At 46.9% G+C, this 17,589-nt stretch overlaps 3 protein-coding genes and 2 non-coding genes across 5 annotated transcripts; all 5 read right to left on the bottom strand.

The window, feature by feature from the left end:
- Positions 1-2,268: 2,268 nt before the first annotated feature.
- On the bottom strand, positions 2,269-4,169 carry LOC117579713 (40S ribosomal protein S4). The gene is made up of 6 exons (XM_034265707.1): positions 4,087-4,169; positions 3,820-3,853; positions 3,432-3,690; positions 3,272-3,369; positions 2,869-3,040; positions 2,269-2,629 (listed from the first exon to the last, which is right to left on the bottom strand). Exons 2-6 carry the CDS (start codon positions 3,820-3,822, stop codon positions 2,376-2,378), a joined length of 786 nt encoding a protein of 261 aa, XP_034121598.1. The 5' UTR covers positions 3,823-3,853; positions 4,087-4,169; the 3' UTR covers positions 2,269-2,375.
- On the bottom strand, positions 2,696-2,839 carry LOC117580593. Its single transcript, XR_004573582.1, has one exon. It is a non-coding gene; the product is annotated as a small nucleolar RNA psi28S-3327 (small nucleolar RNA).
- LOC117580592 lies at positions 3,104-3,247 on the bottom strand. Its single transcript, XR_004573581.1, has one exon. It is a non-coding gene; the product is annotated as a small nucleolar RNA psi28S-3327 (small nucleolar RNA).
- Positions 4,170-4,706: 537 nt separating the features above from the next.
- On the bottom strand, positions 4,707-8,688 carry LOC117579339 (serine/arginine repetitive matrix protein 1). The gene is made up of 4 exons (XM_034265164.1): positions 8,267-8,688; positions 6,938-8,187; positions 6,175-6,836; positions 4,707-6,108 (listed from the first exon to the last, which is right to left on the bottom strand). The coding sequence occupies exons 1-4, from the start codon at positions 8,276-8,278 to the stop codon at positions 5,069-5,071; spliced, it is 2,964 nt and encodes a 987-aa protein (XP_034121055.1). The 5' UTR covers positions 8,279-8,688; the 3' UTR covers positions 4,707-5,068.
- A 618-nt stretch (positions 8,689-9,306) lies between these two features.
- On the bottom strand, positions 9,307-16,490 carry LOC117579954. Its single transcript, XM_034266127.1, has 5 exons — positions 16,143-16,490; positions 10,567-10,757; positions 10,271-10,428; positions 9,964-10,147; positions 9,307-9,891 (listed from the first exon to the last, which is right to left on the bottom strand). Exons 1-5 carry the CDS (start codon positions 16,176-16,178, stop codon positions 9,708-9,710), a joined length of 753 nt encoding a protein of 250 aa, XP_034122018.1. The 5' UTR covers positions 16,179-16,490; the 3' UTR covers positions 9,307-9,707.
- Between the last annotated feature and the right edge of the window lie 1,099 nt (positions 16,491-17,589).

Here is a 17,589-nt window from a genome sequence, read left to right as displayed (position 1 = left end):
AATAAAATCCAGTGTGTTTCGATTCACATCTCCAAATTAGCCTCATTAATAAATTTGGCTAGTTTTCTAAAAATAAAAGGCTCATTTGCGAGCAATAGCTCCTTAAGTTCTTTAAAGCAATAAAAATTGTTATATATTTTCCAGATAATAGCATGTCGTTGGCATGAGAAGATTTCATGTTACGCATTGTCGAGAACGCTGCAAACTTCGCAAATGTTGGTGTTTCTGACTTTGATTTTGTGTAAAAGATCGTTATCATAGGTTCGATTAATTAACAGTCTATTTATGACCTTTATGTTTTTTGCACTCCAGTCGAGAGCCCAGTGTCATGGTTTGACTGAAATTTCATTGTAAATTTACGCAAAATAAATTCCTTTGGTGTTTGAACTCATTGTTCCAATCCGTCTAAACTTTTATTTTAACTTTTCTTATTACTTCATCGAATGTTAGGGGCAAATTAAATAGTTTGCCTACATTAGTGGCTGATTTGGCTGGTATATCGGTATTTTCATTAATGGCAATGTTCTTGTGACCGGGTATCCAGTGCACAATAAAGTTGCTCGTGAAGGAATTGTCCATGTTGAGGTGGATTTCGTCTGTTAAGTATGAATTTGATTAATTTCTCTTCAGAGCCTTTAAGGCGCCTTGACTATCGCAGAGAATTACAGTTTTGCTGTATCTTTTTATATTAGATATCTTAACTGCCGTCAATACTGCGTTTATAATATGGATGAGGAATTATAGCTATAGCTATTGCTTCTAGGGTAATCTAGGATACCTACACTATTTCCACCATCGATGGTGGGCACTATCGATGTTTGGCCAGCCCGAGTTTCCTGCGGCACTATCGATAAAGTATATCAAATTTTACCTTCTCATTATAAAAATATACCGTAGTCTTAAATTATATTCCTCGATTTTGATGTTATATTTGATTTTATTAGCTTGCAAAGACTTTCACCACTGAAACAATAATTTAGTCCGATTGAATAATCAATTTTGCTTATTATAAATCCTAATTTTATTGGATTGCGCCTTATATATTAGAAATTTTTATTGGATTTGTTCATTCATGTCACCCCTTCTGGAAGCACGGGATCTTTTTCTTCTGTATATAAATGTATGTAACATATAACGAGTTTTTTTCTTTTCTCTGCGACCGCGGTTTGATTCCAAATATTCCAAATAATACCTTTACATTTTTATTATATACCGTAAATATACCGATGAAAATCATTTTCCGTGATTTTGATATTCTGTTTAATATTACAAATTAATTGAGACCGTTAGCACTAAACGTGCAATTTTAGCCTATTGAGTAATCAATGTTTCACAAGAATGTCTAGTTTTCACGATTTCATTTTATTGCATTACTTACACAAATGCTGGAAATAAAAATGTCTACAAAGCAATGCAACAACCCAAAAAAGGGTAATACAATTAAAAACACACCCAAAAATACTTGAATTTTCTAATATTTTAAAAGTACTTTAGTAGACACCGGTATACCGTAAATATACCCTGAAGTTCGAAGGCAAAATATTTCGAAAGGTATTTAATACTTCGTAAACGGTCAATTTGTCAATTTCCTTTTTCTCAGTGCGGGGATAATTTGCGATTCAAATATGAGCAAAAAAAATCCCCGAAATATACGAAAATATTCCTTCTTGCGAATCACTTCCGTATAAGTCCAGGTATTAGATGGAATTCAAATATCCCCCCCCCCCAAAAGAGCCTGAAAGTATGCTTCACTTTTTATTTGCCCGGAACAACAACCCAGCAGCCTCCGTCTATCTTCTTCGAAAAGAATGCTGCTCCAGCTGGGCTTCCAATTAATTGGGATCAATGTTGGGACACTATACCGATTCAAAAATCTCTGCATCGAAGAGCTCCAAGAGACGCATGCGAGAACAGATAAAAACGGAGCTGCTGCTTTAGTTCAGCCAAAGTCGGCACAAGCATCCATTCGAACTCGAAACATCCACACAGGCTCAATTTCTGCTTCGCTTAATCTGCCCGCAAACTGGGTCGTTCATAAATAAACAATGAAAGTTGAAACAGTGACAGTGAAACAGAACTATGGAACAGCGAAAGTTCTACGGCAGTGTGACCAACGCATTTGATGTAACGCTGCCGTGGGCGTAAAACCTATCGAATAATTGGGCGCCAACACTCATCCATCGTGGAGTATACGGAATAATTATGGAAAATTTAAAGATATTAAAATCGTTTCGATTGGATTCTGTTAGCTTAAAAAAAAACACATGCTTTATACGTTCTTGGTTTGTAATTCCGTAGCTTAACGTACAGAGTTCTGCTAAAAGGTAAAAATCCTCAATTACTTCTGTCCCTATCCAGCATTCGCTCTTATTTTTTTAGTGGGTCTTGGCGGCCAGACGCTTGTCGCGCTCCTCCGAAATGCTCAGCTTGACACCCTTGCCCTTTGGCAGGGAGATGTAGGGCTTGCTACCCTTGCCAATGATGAACACGTTGGTCAAACGGGTGGCAAACACATGACCCTGCGAGTCCTTGATATGCACAATATCGAAGGATCCGGGATGACGCTCACGGTTGACAACGGTGCCAACACGTCCCAAATTCCTGCCTCCGGTGATCATGCACAGGTTGCCTGTTGAGCGAATGGAATGGAAATTTCTCATATTAGTTTTCAACGCATATACGCAGTGCTTGATCGAAATGTAATTGCACGAAAAGTTACTGAAACGGCTGTGGAATGCCCAGATCAGTGACCGTCGAAACAAAAATTGCTTTTGGCTTAGTATTTGAACCACGCAGCTTGGAAATTTGAGCGCTTTGTGGTCTTCGAACCAGCCAAGAAATAATTGTTGCTCAAGACATGCGTCTTACCCGAATCGAACTTGATGTAGTCGGTGATCTTGCCAGAGGCAATGTCAACCTGCACGGTGTCGTTGGCATGGATCAGGGGATCGGGGTAGCGGATGGTGCGCCCGTCGTGCGTGACCAGGAATGGAACACCCTTGGCTCCCAACTGATTCTTCTTGACCTTGCACAGCTTGTACTGCAAAAGAAGAACATGACATCGAACACTTAGTTACTTTCACTAGTAGATGGATTTCAATTGGAATGTAATTGCACGTAAAAGTTACTGAAATGGCTGTGGGATGCACAGGTCAGTGACCGTCGTAACAAAAATTGCTTTGGGCTTCATTTTGAACCAATGAACGTATGGCAAACGACATAAATCGGTCTTCGATAAAGCCAAACATCTTTCCACGAGTTGACAACTCACCTTGGCCTCCTCGGCGGAGATGCGGTGAATGGTGAAACGTCCCTTCACGTCGTAGACCAGACGGAAGAACTCACCGGTCTTCTCGAGGGTGATGACATCTACGAAAGTAGAGAAGAGACTTTTAGTAATTAGTTTGCGGAAATCCCCGGGTGGAACTTACCCATGAAGCCAGCTGGGTAGGTGGGATCGGTGCGAACCTTTCCGTCAACCTTGACCAGACGCTGCATGACGATCTTGGTCACCTCAGCACCGTTCAGGGCGTACTTGAGACGATTTCTCAAGAAGATCAGCAGGGGCAGCGACTCGCGCAGCTTGTGTGGGCCGGTCGAGGGACGTGGGGCGAAGGCTCCCCCAAGTTTGTCCAACATCCATGCCTTGGGTGCGGCTAAACGCTTCAAATGCTTCTTAGGGCCACGCGCCTGTAAAACAATTCCCACAAGTTAATACAGTGAAACTCAGTTTCATGGGCTTCTGCGGTGGGCAACCCAAACAAGATTCCATCCCACTGCAATTGTTTTGCTTGCACATCAGCTGCCAGCGGTGCTTACCATGTTTTATGATCAAATTCAGTACGGGCGGTCACTGAAATTAGATGAATGAAACGTTTAGTTAGAGATCTCTCTGTGTACACTTTAAATGTCGGCTTGAATGTTGAGCCGCTAAAAGCCGCCACAGCACACACGATTCCCTCGGCTTATATTTCTGCATACTATCACTTTCAATTGGGGTGGCCCGTTGGCTGCCCAGTTTATTTGTCATTGTACAATAATAAACAGTGATGGCCGAATTATAGGCGAATTAATTTTTACACGTACCGTCCGTCTTGCAATACAACAGGAAAAGGAAGTTAGGGATGTGAGAGATGCTAATATATCAATCTATCGATATATAGTTTTTGTTGACAATATATTTGCAGCTGATATATTTGTTGTTTCTTGTCGTATATATGGATACGGGTGCTTTTGTATGCATCGTGATTATCAGTGGAAGCTATTTTCAGTATTCGAAGCACACTTAAACTATTTATCTTTTGTTTCACGACTTTTAATCATAAATATCTTATATGGCAGCGATTTTGTACTCCTCCTATCGATGCACAGGGTAGCCCTCCAAATATCGGTACTTTCGTGCGATAAGCATGACTTATCGGGGTAACAGGGTTGCTTTAATCTTATTCGAGAATGTATTTATTCGAAAATTCAGCAAAAGTTCCTGTACTAATTTTACAATTGTGTTTATTTCTCAATAGTGAATGCTCTTTCAAACAGACTTTTCTTGTTTCATGCATTAGTAATTACATTTTGTAAAACCTACTTATAAATTAAACTGTGGCAACATTACAAATTGCCGAATGGATCTTTTCTTTTCTTAACTTTCTTTTATAAAACCACTTGGGGGCTATATATCAATTATAGATTATTATTTTCTTGTTTTTTGTTTTGTTTGTACATAATACAAATTGTATTCATTTGCTTAATGTTCGCGTGGATTTATAGTAGCTATTCTGTGTTTTTTGTTTTAGGCAAAGAACTTAAAGGTATGAAATACATTTTAAGAAATACAATGTATACAATCAATGAATGTTTAGTTAGTGTAAATGTAAATGTAGGTTCCTTTTTATATAATTTTAATGGCTACGTACGTCTGTCTGTTCAGTGTGTGAGTGTGTGTGGGGGCTAAGGAGTCTTTCAACTGTGTGAGTGCGCGTGTGCATGTTGTGTGTGATTGGGTGCATCCAGGAGTCTGGCGTCTGTATGTCTCTGGGTATGGGCAATCATTTTCGTTTAGTCTGTGTGTTCAGTCCAACTTTTTCATAGATTTCAATGCGCGCTCTCGCAATTGTTTCTCCAGATCTTCGTTGATGCCCCCCGGGCCGGTGCCGCCGGCGAGCAGCAGCGGCAGCTTCCCATTGCGCTTTGGCGCCAGTCCCGACTGCTCCTCCTCGTCGCTGCTGCCCTGGGAGCTGCTGTCCGGGCGATTCTTTCCGCCGCTGCTCTTCCTCTTATGCTTCTTGTGTTTTTTGCTCTTCTTGCTGTGTTTTTTGTGTTTCTTATGCTTCTTTTTCTTGGACGAGTCCTCAGAGTCGCTGTCTGATGTGTCCGCCGCCTTCTTGGACTTCTTGCGCTTCTTCTTGGGCACATTCTCCTCCTCAGAATCGCTGACATTGCCGCCCTCCTCTCGTCGTGGTTTCTTATGACTACGCTTGCGGCTGCTTCCTGGTCTTGCCGCCTCCACCTCGACGCCTGTGGATTCCTCTGCACTGGAGGTGGGCCGCTTGAGCTTCTTGTCCGAGCGACGTTTGTCCACCTTGACGGCCGCCGCTTTCTGTTGCTGCTGCTGGTGCTTCTTCTTCTTTAACTTATCGTCGGCGCTCGAGTTGTCATCATCGCTCTGGTCGCTGCTGCTGGAGCTGTCCGAGCTGCGTTGCGACTTCGACTTTGACTGTGACTTGGCCACCTCCACGGCAGCTGGCAGCTTCTTTTGGTGGGCCTTTCGGCGCGCTGGCTGATCGTCACTGTCATCGCTGTCGGCGCTGCTGTCGGAGCTGCTGCTTTGACTTTTGCGGGATTTCTTTGGAACAGCCTTGGATACGGAGACGGAGGCGACAGCGGCTGATGCAGCGGCGGCCGATCGCTCGTGCGGTTTAAGGAACGGTGATGGAGTGCGGGACAGGCTGGCATAACTGCTGCGACGTGCTGTTGCTGGTGCTGCCGCTGCTGGCTGCTCGACGGCCTTGATGGTCTCCGGGTTGGATTTGCGTTGCTGGTGTTGCTGCTCTTCGCGACAGAGATCTATAGTGTTGACGGCCGGGCCGCTAAACTCCACCGAAGAACGCTCTGTGGAGAACCCATGACTATGTTTTATTCCATTCCCAAATGAAGCAAAATTGTGAGGGGACTTACCAGCAACAGGACTGTCTCGCTTACGGCTCGGTCGCGGACTGGAGCGGCTGCGACTTCTAACATGACTGCGACTCCTCTCATGGCTGAGACTACGACTGCGGCCTCGCCTCTCAGCGGGACTGGCACTGCGCTGTCGCGGCTGTCTTCCGGCCGGCTCGGCAGAGCTCTCCGACGTGGATCGTCGATGCCTGGCCGGCGGCGGATTGTCCCATCGATTGACATGGCCACCCGGTGAGCTGCGGCGTTCCCGAGAATTCGGGCGACGATCGCGCGAGTTGCGGCGCTGCGGCGAGGAAAACCGTCGCCCCGGCCCAGAATGGGGTGAAAACTTCCTGAACGGCTGTCCCTGTGAGTCCGATGGGCGATGATCGCGGGCATAGCGATTCTGGTGCGGGGACGGGCGACGATCAAAACGTCCCATGCCGCCGCCACCTCGTCCACCACCGCCTCCGCCTGGGCTGTACCTCGCCTGCCAGTGGATGCGATTGCCTCCGCCTCCACGCATGTTGGGTGAAGCGCCGCGATGCTGCCACATCTGGCGATGACCACCACCACCAGCACCACCTCCCCCGCGTCCACCACCACCACCACCACCACCACGACCTCCTCCTCCGCCTCCCCCACGATAGTGCATCATGGGCGAACGACGGCGATTGTTAAACCTGCGAGGACATAACGAGAAAGAAACGGAAACCATTTTTGATTAAATTAATTAGATACTGTCTGATTTCAACTGACTTTTAGCTGCAGTTTTGACACTTACCTTCTGGGCGACCGAGAGTATCGCATGGGAGAGCGGGAGAGTCTACGGGAACGTGAGCGACGCCTCGAATTGGAGCGCTGGAAACGTCCACCGCCTCCACCATTATCCTGACGCATGGGACTGCGATTACCGCCGCGTGGCGAAAAGCGCCTGCCCCGTCGGCCGCCTCCACCTCCGCCGCCACCAAACTGACGTCCACGATCGTTGCCGCGCTCCATGGAGCTGGCCGAGTCGCCGCGATTATTGCGATACTGACGTTTGTTCTGGACACTGTTCTTGTTGCGACGATGCTCGAACTGATCCTGATTGCGCTCGGGGGACAGGGAAATGCTGCTGGAGCGGCCACGTCGTCGGCTTCGTGGCGAGGAGCTGCGAGAGCGGGTACGCTTGCCGCTGGATCTAGAGCGGCTGCGAGGGGAACGGGATCTGGAGCGTGAGCGGGACTTTTTGCCCTTGGGCTTTACAGGGGACTTGTCCCCCGCCGAGTGACGTCCATTGACGGCCTTGGCTGGTGGTGGGTCAGAGGAGGCTGCCTTTTTGGCAGACGCTCGCGAGCCAGAGCGCGACTTCTGGCGAGAGCGAGAACGTGGCCGGCGGCTGTTTCGCCGCTCCCTCGAGGCAGGACGGGCGGCCGAGGGGGAGCCGCCGCGTTTGCGAATCCGAGCCGCTGCATTGGCGGCCGCCTCACGGGCTGCACTGGGCACCGAGCCATTGTTGGCTGGCTTCGCAGAGCGCGAACGGGAGCGGGACTTGGATTTGCCACCATTTGGAGATCGATCCCGCGGACGGTCACGCCGAGAATTGCCGCGCGCGGAGCGGGAACGTGAGCGGGATCGGTCGCGCTGCCGCTGCTGTAGCTCCTCCTCGCGCTTGAGTATCTCATCCTTCTTTTGCTGTATGAACTCAGCGGGGATGCCAGAGTCACTGTCCTGGGCCGAGAGCAGCAGCGCCCACAGCTCGCCCATGAACTGGCGGGCATTCTTCCCGTTGAGGAAGCCGGTCATATTTATTTGCATTTTCTTGGGACACGGATACTTCTCCTCCTCCAGCTGGTTGTACACAAACTCCACCACAACATCGTCCTCTATGTTGAGGATATCGGTGATTTTCTTGCTAATCCACGGCCTCAGCACGTCCAGCTTCACCTTGGACATGTCCACCCGCTTGCTCAGGCAGTCGCCGAACTTCATTTGTTTCATCAGCTTCTTCTCCTTGTCGCTGAACCGAGTGTCCTGCTGCTGGTTGGTGCCCTAAACGAGGTAAAGGGCGTTCCAAAAAAGGCTCTTATCGATTGCGTTCGGAGCGTCGCACTCACACCATCACACTTACCGTGAACATCATTCCTAGGCTGTGTTTCTGCTGTGTTTTCGGGGTTTTATTTAAACTACCGCCAATTTGTGGCCCTTCTACTGCGTGAACATTTGTTTTGGCAGGCCCACGAGAAAAATTCAATAAAAATATGTAACCCGGCACCACGCAAGACAATTGTCTATACACACGCACACATGCAGCGTCGTTTTCGGTGTGCTGTGTGCGCGCAACTGTGTGTGTGTGTGTGTGTTCGTTTAAGGATGGCCGGGGGATGCCTTGCGCTTAATTGCGTTTGATGCAAAACTAAAGCGTCGAAAACCCTGTGCTCTTCGTTATTGGCCAATTACACACCTCGCGATTACTTATAAATACGTTTTACTTGTTTTCTTCGTGTATTTTTTTTTCGCGAAATAAAATATATGCGTGCACTCCGCGAAATTATCGATAAAATATATCGTCAGGGCCTCGGTAATATACCAAAATATACCATTGCATCTTCAAAATATACCGTAAATATACCGTAGTCCCAAATCATATTCCTCGATGCTGAAGGTCTATTTGATATTACTAGCTTGCAAAGATTTTTAACGCTGAAACAATAGTTTAGTTCGATTAAAGAATCAATTTTCTTTATTATAAATACTCCGTTTTATTGGATTGGTTTACCCTATGACCTCATATTTTAAAAGTTTGTATTTGAATTTGTATGGCCAGGGAAATTATCTAATGTGCATAAACGGTCAGGGAAATTCTTTCCTGCGTCTAAACGGTCTGCGCCAGTGGTGGCAGTGGTGGCAGTGGCAGCAAACTGCGATTGTCTGCAATGTATCAATTAATCGAAACTGGCAGTCTGGTCTCCGATAGACGAGAGTCGATCCATTGCATTAAAGAGCTGAAAGCGAGCGATTTATGATTTTTGTGGATAAAACAACAGAAAAATTAAAGATTTGACAATAGATCAGAATGGGAAACATCGGATTCTCACATTTAGAGTCGCGTCATCGAAAATTTAAGTTTAAATATATCAGGCTTACATTTATACCACATAAATATCCATGTTTATATTCACATTTCGAAACGAATGCTTTTTATTTAGGGGCTCTAATAAATACAAACTATAAACGCATGAATGCATTAATTTAATGTTGTTTAAATGTAAACTTAAGAATAGCATTTGATTATTTTTCGAGCAAAATTCGCATTTCAATTTTATACAGCTGAGAGTGTTGAGAAGAAATAGATGGATAGGGACAGGATGGACAGGAGATTGGAAAAAAATTAAATAACATTTGCAAAATTGATTTCGCTACAAAAAATAATTCCTCGTTTAAGTACATTTTAATTTAGTCAGCCAGCCGCTGCTCAGCTTTGACCCAAAACTCGCTCAGTTCTTTTGGTTGCTGTTTGTGTTCCTAGTGGGTGTGTGGGTGTGGGTGGGTAGTGCTCGCCGAGTGCTCGCCTACGGTATCATGTTGGGCTCCTGGGCGGCGCCCGTCGAGTACTTGGGCTTGCACACGCATCCGCTCTCCACGAGCACATAGTCCTGGCCGGTTAGCGTCACAGGACCCAGGGGGATGACCAGGAACAGGTAGGGCACATAGGTTTGCGTACACTCGCCGCGAACCACATCACATTCAGAGGATCTGCATTTGATATGGGAGGGAGGTTAGAGCTGCATATCGGTGGTCGAGATGGCTGGGAACAGCACTACTCACTCGCACACTTCGAAGACGACTTGCTGCAGGAGATCGGGGAACTTCTGAACTATGGTGACCGGCTGGCCAGAAGTCAAACTGACGCCATACATGGGTGCCGTGGTGTTGTAGCGCGTCTTGCATAGACGCGCCGGTGTATCGCTCTTGCACTGATGCGCCGGCGAGGCATTCTTCAGGGAACGACCTGCGTAAAGACAAAAGACAATCCGACAATCAGACAATCAGTCTCTCAATCAATCACATCAGATGTGCGGTCAATCAATTGCGGCCACGCCGCACCGCACTGTCATTAGCTTGACCGACTTACCATAACGATTGCTTCCGATAGCCTCATTGTTTACCTCATCGTAGGCCCTCAAGAGTGCACTCGTGGTCACTGCGGGATCCAGAGTGGCGGGCAATTTGCTCTGGCGTCCACGACGCGAATTTCCGTTCCAGTTGGAGAATGTGCGCGCAACGGCCGCACTGCAAATGCAAATGATAAATGGTAAATGGTAAAGGAGGGGAACAGTCGTAGCCGTCGATAAGGCGTTAGAAAAGAAAGTTTTCGTTGTCCAATGCTGTGATCGGGCCAATTTGATCACCGTTAAGTGACTCACTCACCTGGGATATGGCGCATTGTTTGGGCCCAGACAGTCTAGCGAGTCCGTGAGCGCATCGCCGGATAAATATTTCAGTCCACGCCCTCCGGCACATCTGCTTGTGGGCGCATCGTCGCTGCTGCTGTAGCTGGGCCATAACGCCGCATTGGTGCATGTGAGTGCAATACTGATGACGCAGAGTGCCGTTAGCTGCTGCAAATACATAAGTTATCGATAGGTTAGACATTAGACCTCTGCGCATAACGGCATGCCAATGGCATTGGCATTGGCATTGGCATTGCTGTGTCATGCAAAAGCACAGCCCAACCGGGTTCTGGGGGTCTCCGGTCTGTGGTCTCTGGTTTGTTGTACAACTCTGCTGGAGTAGAGGTGTTGTAACATGTTTTATGTGTTTGTCGTTGAACCCACGACCCTGACCATGGCAAGCTTCTGACTCTTGGGGGGAACTTTTTCAGAGTTCCAAGAACGTGGAGTGGCGTACTCCAGACCGAAAGCCAGTTATAGGAGTTTCTTGACTGCTCTGAGCCCTGATGAAAAGTTTCTATTTTCACATACTTGACCCGCTTAGACTCGAAATCCATAAACAAATTAATTAAGCTCATAAATAACCATCCCATCCGAAACCACAACCTGCCATCGCCCCCGTCCGTACCCGTACGTCCGTACGTGAAAGTAAAAACAAAAGAAGAAATTCAAATTGGACAGCTGCCACGAGGGAGGGCAAGGCAAGACAAGACAAGAAGAAATGTTAATACATTTTTCAACCGCATGTAAAGCTGACTTCTAATATGGTCTGAACTTTTGATTGCCTCTTGCCGCCTCTTCTTGCAGTATAGTATTTTTATTATTTTTATATGCCCGCTCGCTGTGTTTTCTTTCACTTTCTCTGTGCAGATTTTTTTCGCTGATCAAGTGGCAGGCAGACAGCAGCCCAGTCAGAGTAGAGCCGAAAACCAGTTTCGATTGAATTAAAATTGCAGCACAAAAATTTGCCATGCCATTTTTCTCTCTCTCTCTCTCTCGTGCTGAGAAAATCGCTGCACGTACGACATGCTCATGATGCGCAGAAATAATCGGACGGGACATCAGGCCTTTGTCCGATTGTCGATGATGGAAAATACCGTAAATACTCGATGCCATTTTAATTGATATAAACATTTATTTATTTTCCTTTCAGTTATGACTAACGTGTTGTAGGGTATTGTTTTGTTTGCTGGTGGACTGGTGTGGGATCGGATGGTTTGTTCGCACATTTTGTAACCAAACTTTCTTTTCAGTTCACAAAAACATTTGACAAAAAAATAAAAAACGAAATGTTTGTGGGGCCATAATGGTCATTGCGTGTTGGTTGGTTTGCTGGTGGGAAAATAAAATGAAAGCGAAATTCTATTATTTAATTCTTTTCACATTCATTACAAGAAATTAATGAACTTGCTTCTTGCCGTCGCCCGGAGAGGAGGGGTAGACAGGGAGTTGGTGGGACAGGGAGAGAGAGAGAGAGAGAGACACACTCTCCACTCTCACCGCATGTAGACCTGAACCCGAGCCGAGTGTCGTGTCTGTCTGCATTTGGTCTTTTGTCCAAATTCTGTTGTGCCGTAGTTGTCGTTGGCTCATTAAACGCGCTTTTCTTGCCCATTGTCATTTGGTCGGACGATCGGTCGGACAGTCGGTCCGTCTGACTTTCCGTTTTGATGGGACCCGACCAGCAATTTCGTTTAATAAATGCTTGAGAGGGTCCCGTCCCCTCTCTTAATTCGACATTAAAGCAAATGTACCACCGGGTAGAAAGACCAAGACCAAGCCATTGCCATTTGAACCTGTCACAAGATGAATGTACGAAGTATTTTTACTTGGTAATTGCCATCTTGATTGGGTCTGGTCGCTCTCGACGAGCCCTCCCTCCTAATGAGGCAACTTTCTTAAGTAGCCGTTGTCTTCGGGGGTTCGTTCAAGTGATTGCCGGCCGCGTGACAGTACCAAACCAAATATAATAACAAATAAATGCAAATAATATAAGAGCCGAGCTGGGCTGCTTTTTAAAAATCAGCAAATCATTCATTAATCAAAAATCCATTGACCATTGACGATGCTTCGGCGACAATTTGAGTGTGTGCCCCGTCATTAGGCGGCTGCTTACATAACGCTCATACACGGCAGTCAGGCAGGCAGGCCGGGAGGTGGAGGAGGAGGAGGAGAAGCAGGAGGACAAGTGGAGGAAAGAGACTTGCACTAAATGTGCGGCTATTGTCGAAGGCTAGAAAGAATCAGATTCCAGCCTGAGAGGCATGGCAAAAAAAGAGAGGCAAAGCGACGGCGAGCAAAACTGTCAAGAGCAGCGCCGCTCCGCTCCGCTGTTCGTGTATCACAGGTGCCGTTATAACGAGGTTAACGACCCACATCTCCATCTCTCTCTTCGTCTCAGGCGTTTCTCAAGTCGCTCTCTGAGGTGGTTCTGGCTCTCTCTTTCTAACACACACCCAAGCAGCCATGGAGCATGTTTCGAGGCGCATAAACAAACATTGGACTTTGGTAATAAATGAAAATTAAACTCCACAATATTATTGGACCACTCACCACAAGTGAAAATTGGTTTGGTTTGGTTTGGTTTTTTGGGAAAGCACACACCACCACCGGCAAGGCAATGTCGACAGATTTATTGACAGCTTTACAAATAGCCAGAAGACAGAAAGACAAACTGCGACTTTGACTGTGACTGTGACTGTGAGATCGTTGCACGCAATGAGGCGACTTGGAACTGGTTTATTGATAAGCGTAGCCTACAGCCTCCGGTGTCGGGTGTTGTCGGGTCTCCCCTCTCGTGTGCACTGCCCCCTCCTGCTCTGGTGGTTGTCGTCTGGCCAGTTCCACATTCTCTCAATGGATGTCAGTGATAATGTATTGTGATTGAAACGAATTGAGAGAGAATTGTTGGCTCTGCTTGACTGACACAATTTCCCAAAGGCCTTTGTTGTGATTGTGGAGCAGTTGGTCAGGAAAAGTTGATGAAAAGCTTGGCCAATCCAATCGCACACAAAACAGGACCACACCACACCACATTGCCGGGCATTGGCATTGGAATCCCTCCCTGTGGAACATGTTATCGATCGAGATCGATTGTGATCTCTGCTAATGTCGGTGTTCTCAGCACTAGACCCGTTGCGCATTAGACCCGTCCGTCCCGTTCGTTATTGCTTTTTTCCGTTCCGCGACAAACAACAAAGCTCTCGGGCCGTGATAACCCCGAAGCTACAAAACTTTCAATGGGTTTTTTCTGGTCTCTTGGTCCCGTAGCCGCTATGCAGATCACGTTTTCCCAGACCCCAGACCACAGCAACAACACGGCACAGCCACAGCAGAGCATTGTGGGCCTGGGGGCCACCGCTAAGCAAGAGACAAGAGGCAAGTGCATGGACTCTAGTGCCGCTGGCTTCGTCTCAATCCCTCCCCCAATGCGATGACAGCGGCGCTTTCATTTTTGGGCTGCTTGCCACTTCGCATGCGCGGCCGCAACGGTGGCGGCCATTGTCCAGAGAGCGTGGGATGGCGCGTGGAAACGGGGCTACAAAAATTTCGCTGATCAAAACTAGAACCGAACTGAAGCATCGCCTAACACTCTTACTCATTACGCCCTCAATTTAGTTCTTATTTTGTTTTGTTTTTGTATTTTTGATGGGTTGCAAGTTTCACTGGATAATTTGCATCATTATATCTTGAGGTGACACGGGAAGTACTGTTAGTTTTTGGCGCTACATTAAGCAGGCAATTAACGCAAATTGATGACAATTTGGGTCCCATCCCCTCAGTGCTATCTGCCAATCAAAATGGGAATGTCGACTGTGGCGTGAGGGGGGGGGGGGGGAAATATTTGACCCAGAACTCTTTTTGTTTTACAGTTTATAATTCCGTTTTGCAAATAGTTATCTACGCATTCGCATACCCGTAGACGTATTACTGCCTCTGGTTGAGTCGCTTTAAGGTTGGGTTGTTCTTGTGTTCTGCCATGCCATGCCATGCCAGCAACCAAGAGGTGACACGCATGAATGAGAATCTTTCTACCTGTGTGTGCGAGCGAGCTGGGACCGGCTCTCAGCCAGAGACAAAACAGCAACAGCACCAGCAACCCATAAAAAATCAAAGTATGAATATATTTAGCCTACTTTTTATAAAGTTTTTTTTCTTCTTTATTTTACTTTTGGCCGCGGGGCAGCGGCACCGCTCAACGGTTAGGGTTCGCTCTGGGAATTCGTTTTGAATCATCGTCTGGTTGGGGGCTACCGGACAAGATGATTGAATTTCCGACTGACTCGTGCGCACAAGCGCACAAATGAGATTCTCTTTGGGCCAAGAAGGCTGTATCTTGGCCAGACAAACAGACACTCATTAATCGGGGGCACTCACCACATCAAATCGGTGCAAAGAAATCAACATAACTCGAACCGATCGCCAACCGATGGAAAAAGATTAAGCGAAGCGGAGGCGGAGGCGGAGGCCGTGTTTTTGCTTTCTACGTTTGCTTCCTTGATTAGCATTTTTGTGGGTCAAGTTCACAGAGAAACAAGATGAGAGATTTGGAAACTCCTTATGCTGGTATGCGGATTATTAGCCGCTCTTTGGAGTAGGCAATTGAATGTTCCATTTCTATGATCTCGCCCACGATCCTCTCACGTTCCCAATCTCCTCCCAAACATTCCTTTCCAGCTTTCAAGCCAGAGCTGGAGCCCACAAAGTAATGCCATATATCAGCAGGGCTGCTCATGACCAGCCCACACGGTTTCTGGCCAATTTCCAGTGCCTGACTGAAACGTGAGTCGACTGACAAAACAGGGAGGGAGAAGGGAGGAGGAAGGGGAGTGGGAATGGGAATGGGGATACTCAGACATACCATACTCGTATGCGGCCGGCAAGAAGCCTAGTAAAAGTTATTTGGCCAAAGCAAATTCATTAAAAATTCGTTAAGGCCAAAAGCAGCAGAAGACCAACACAACACCGACTGCAAAAAGAAAGTCAAAGAAAGGTGCTAATTCCATCGAGTGATTGGGAGCTCTCCACTCGACTCGGCGAGGAAATAGGTCGAAATGGGCCAGTCGCATGGAGTCGAGAATAAATTCCTGAGGAGAACCCGGCCAGGCCCAGCCCAAAGCCAAAGGCAAACCCATCCCATGCCAATCCAGGCACTTAGTGGACCACCGAAGGTGTTGCCTGGCTGTGGGTTGGGTTGGGTTGGGCACGCCGCCGAGTGCACTCTGGTGCGAGAGAGTACATACGATATATAGAAACACATATGGGATGTGCACACAGCTATATAAGTTTTAATGCCATACTGGTTTCCAAAAGGAACCCACAGACGACCAGCAGCAGCAGCAGCAGCAGCAGCAGCAACAACAGCGGCAACGACTCCAGAGAACAATGCCAAGTTCAAGCAAAATACAACAGCAACAAAAAGTGTAAGAGAGAAGTGTAAGAGATCTTGCAGCTGCTTCTCCTGGTCGTTTTGTTTGGTGTTCTTCGGTGTTGTGTGGTGGGCGCTTCTTGAGGTATGTCTTTTACTTTTTAGTGCTTATTGGGGTCACTTACTTTGACAGAACTTCTACTAAAGCACCGGTATTCCATTTTGTAGCTGTGTGTATATATATTTGTGATGCTGGCTGGCTGGCTGGGTTGTTGCTGGGTTATTGGCTGTACTTTTGGGGCACTTGTGACTCGGTCTCTTTGCGACTTTATTGGATTGGCTCTTTGGCACACAAAACACTTTACGCGAACGATTGGCAACTACACAGAACGTATCGCTCGGCCACAAATAAAACGATAACACTCTGAGTGGTGTAAGCCTTGCTACTGCCGCCTGGGGTATCTTTTTGGTAACACGCGTCTCTGACAACCGGCCAACTCGAACGCTCAACTTGAACTGACGGACCAGGTAACGTTTACCATTCCTTAAGGTGTCGTCTTGGCGACGGCAACGGCAACAGCAGCAGCAGCAGCAGCAGCAGCGACTGCGCCGGCGCAGCAGGCCTGGCCTCTGTCTCTGCTTGCTGTGGCATCGCAGCGCATTGGTTGGTCGTAACCTGTTGGCTTCGTACCACCGCCACCAGGTGCTGCTTCTGCCTCTATTCGTGGTATCGGCGATGGTGGCAGCGGCGGCAGTGGGGGTGGCACTGGAGTTGGGCCGCGTAGAACGCAGTCGCAGCAGCACATGCAAACGCTGAATACGCAACAGCAGCAGAGGCACACAAACAATACAATTACGACCACAACTGCAAGGATTATGCTTAGAATTACACACATTATGCCTGATTTTGGATTTCTGTTCATTCAAATAAAGATTGACAATTGCTGAAAAGCAATCAGGGGAGTCCACCGGAGGCTAAAGGGGATGGCAGATAGTCGTCACAGCCGACTGCATGCCTAAACGATTTTGGAATCGAATCAGTGGCAATGACCAACATCGCTGTACTCCGGACGGAGTCTGTGCAGAGAGCAATCGTAAAGCCTTACCAATAAGACTAATGATCCATTGGATTTGAATTGATGATTGATGACTTTACCAACAATTTATTGAGCTCTGTTACTTTTCTGACAATTTATGACAGAAATGTCCCTTCAGTACGACTCTTGACCGTCGCAGGTGAAGCAGCAGCAGTAGCCGACGCAAAAGAAGAAGCTGAACAAAAAAAACAACAATATAAGGAAGCCACCCAATGTTTCCAGGGGTCCTATATCCTCAAATATATCATCGTGCAGCATATGACTCTTCAAATCCATTGCTCTTATATTGAAACTTTGTTAGATTTGGATTTGGATTGAAATTTGATTGAGTAGCTGCTTAGACTCGAAATTGTCCTAGCTGCTGGTTGGGTGTGAAACGAAATTCGTTTGAATTTCGGTTAATTTCGGAAGCTTTTAATCGATTATCGACCTAGAATTACTTATCGATGTTTGATTTTCCGACCACTTTTTACTCTATGACAGATTATGATGAATGCGGTTTCACCTTCATGAAAACCGAAAGCATCGCGAAATG

The sequence above is a fragment of the Drosophila guanche genome, unplaced genomic scaffold, assembly GCF_900245975.1.
Source record: "Drosophila guanche unplaced genomic scaffold, DGUA_6, whole genome shotgun sequence".
NCBI classification, from domain to species: domain Eukaryota; kingdom Metazoa; phylum Arthropoda; class Insecta; order Diptera; family Drosophilidae; genus Drosophila; species Drosophila guanche.
Note: the sequence above shows the minus strand (reverse complement) of the source record. Positions and strands in the feature narration are given on the sequence as shown.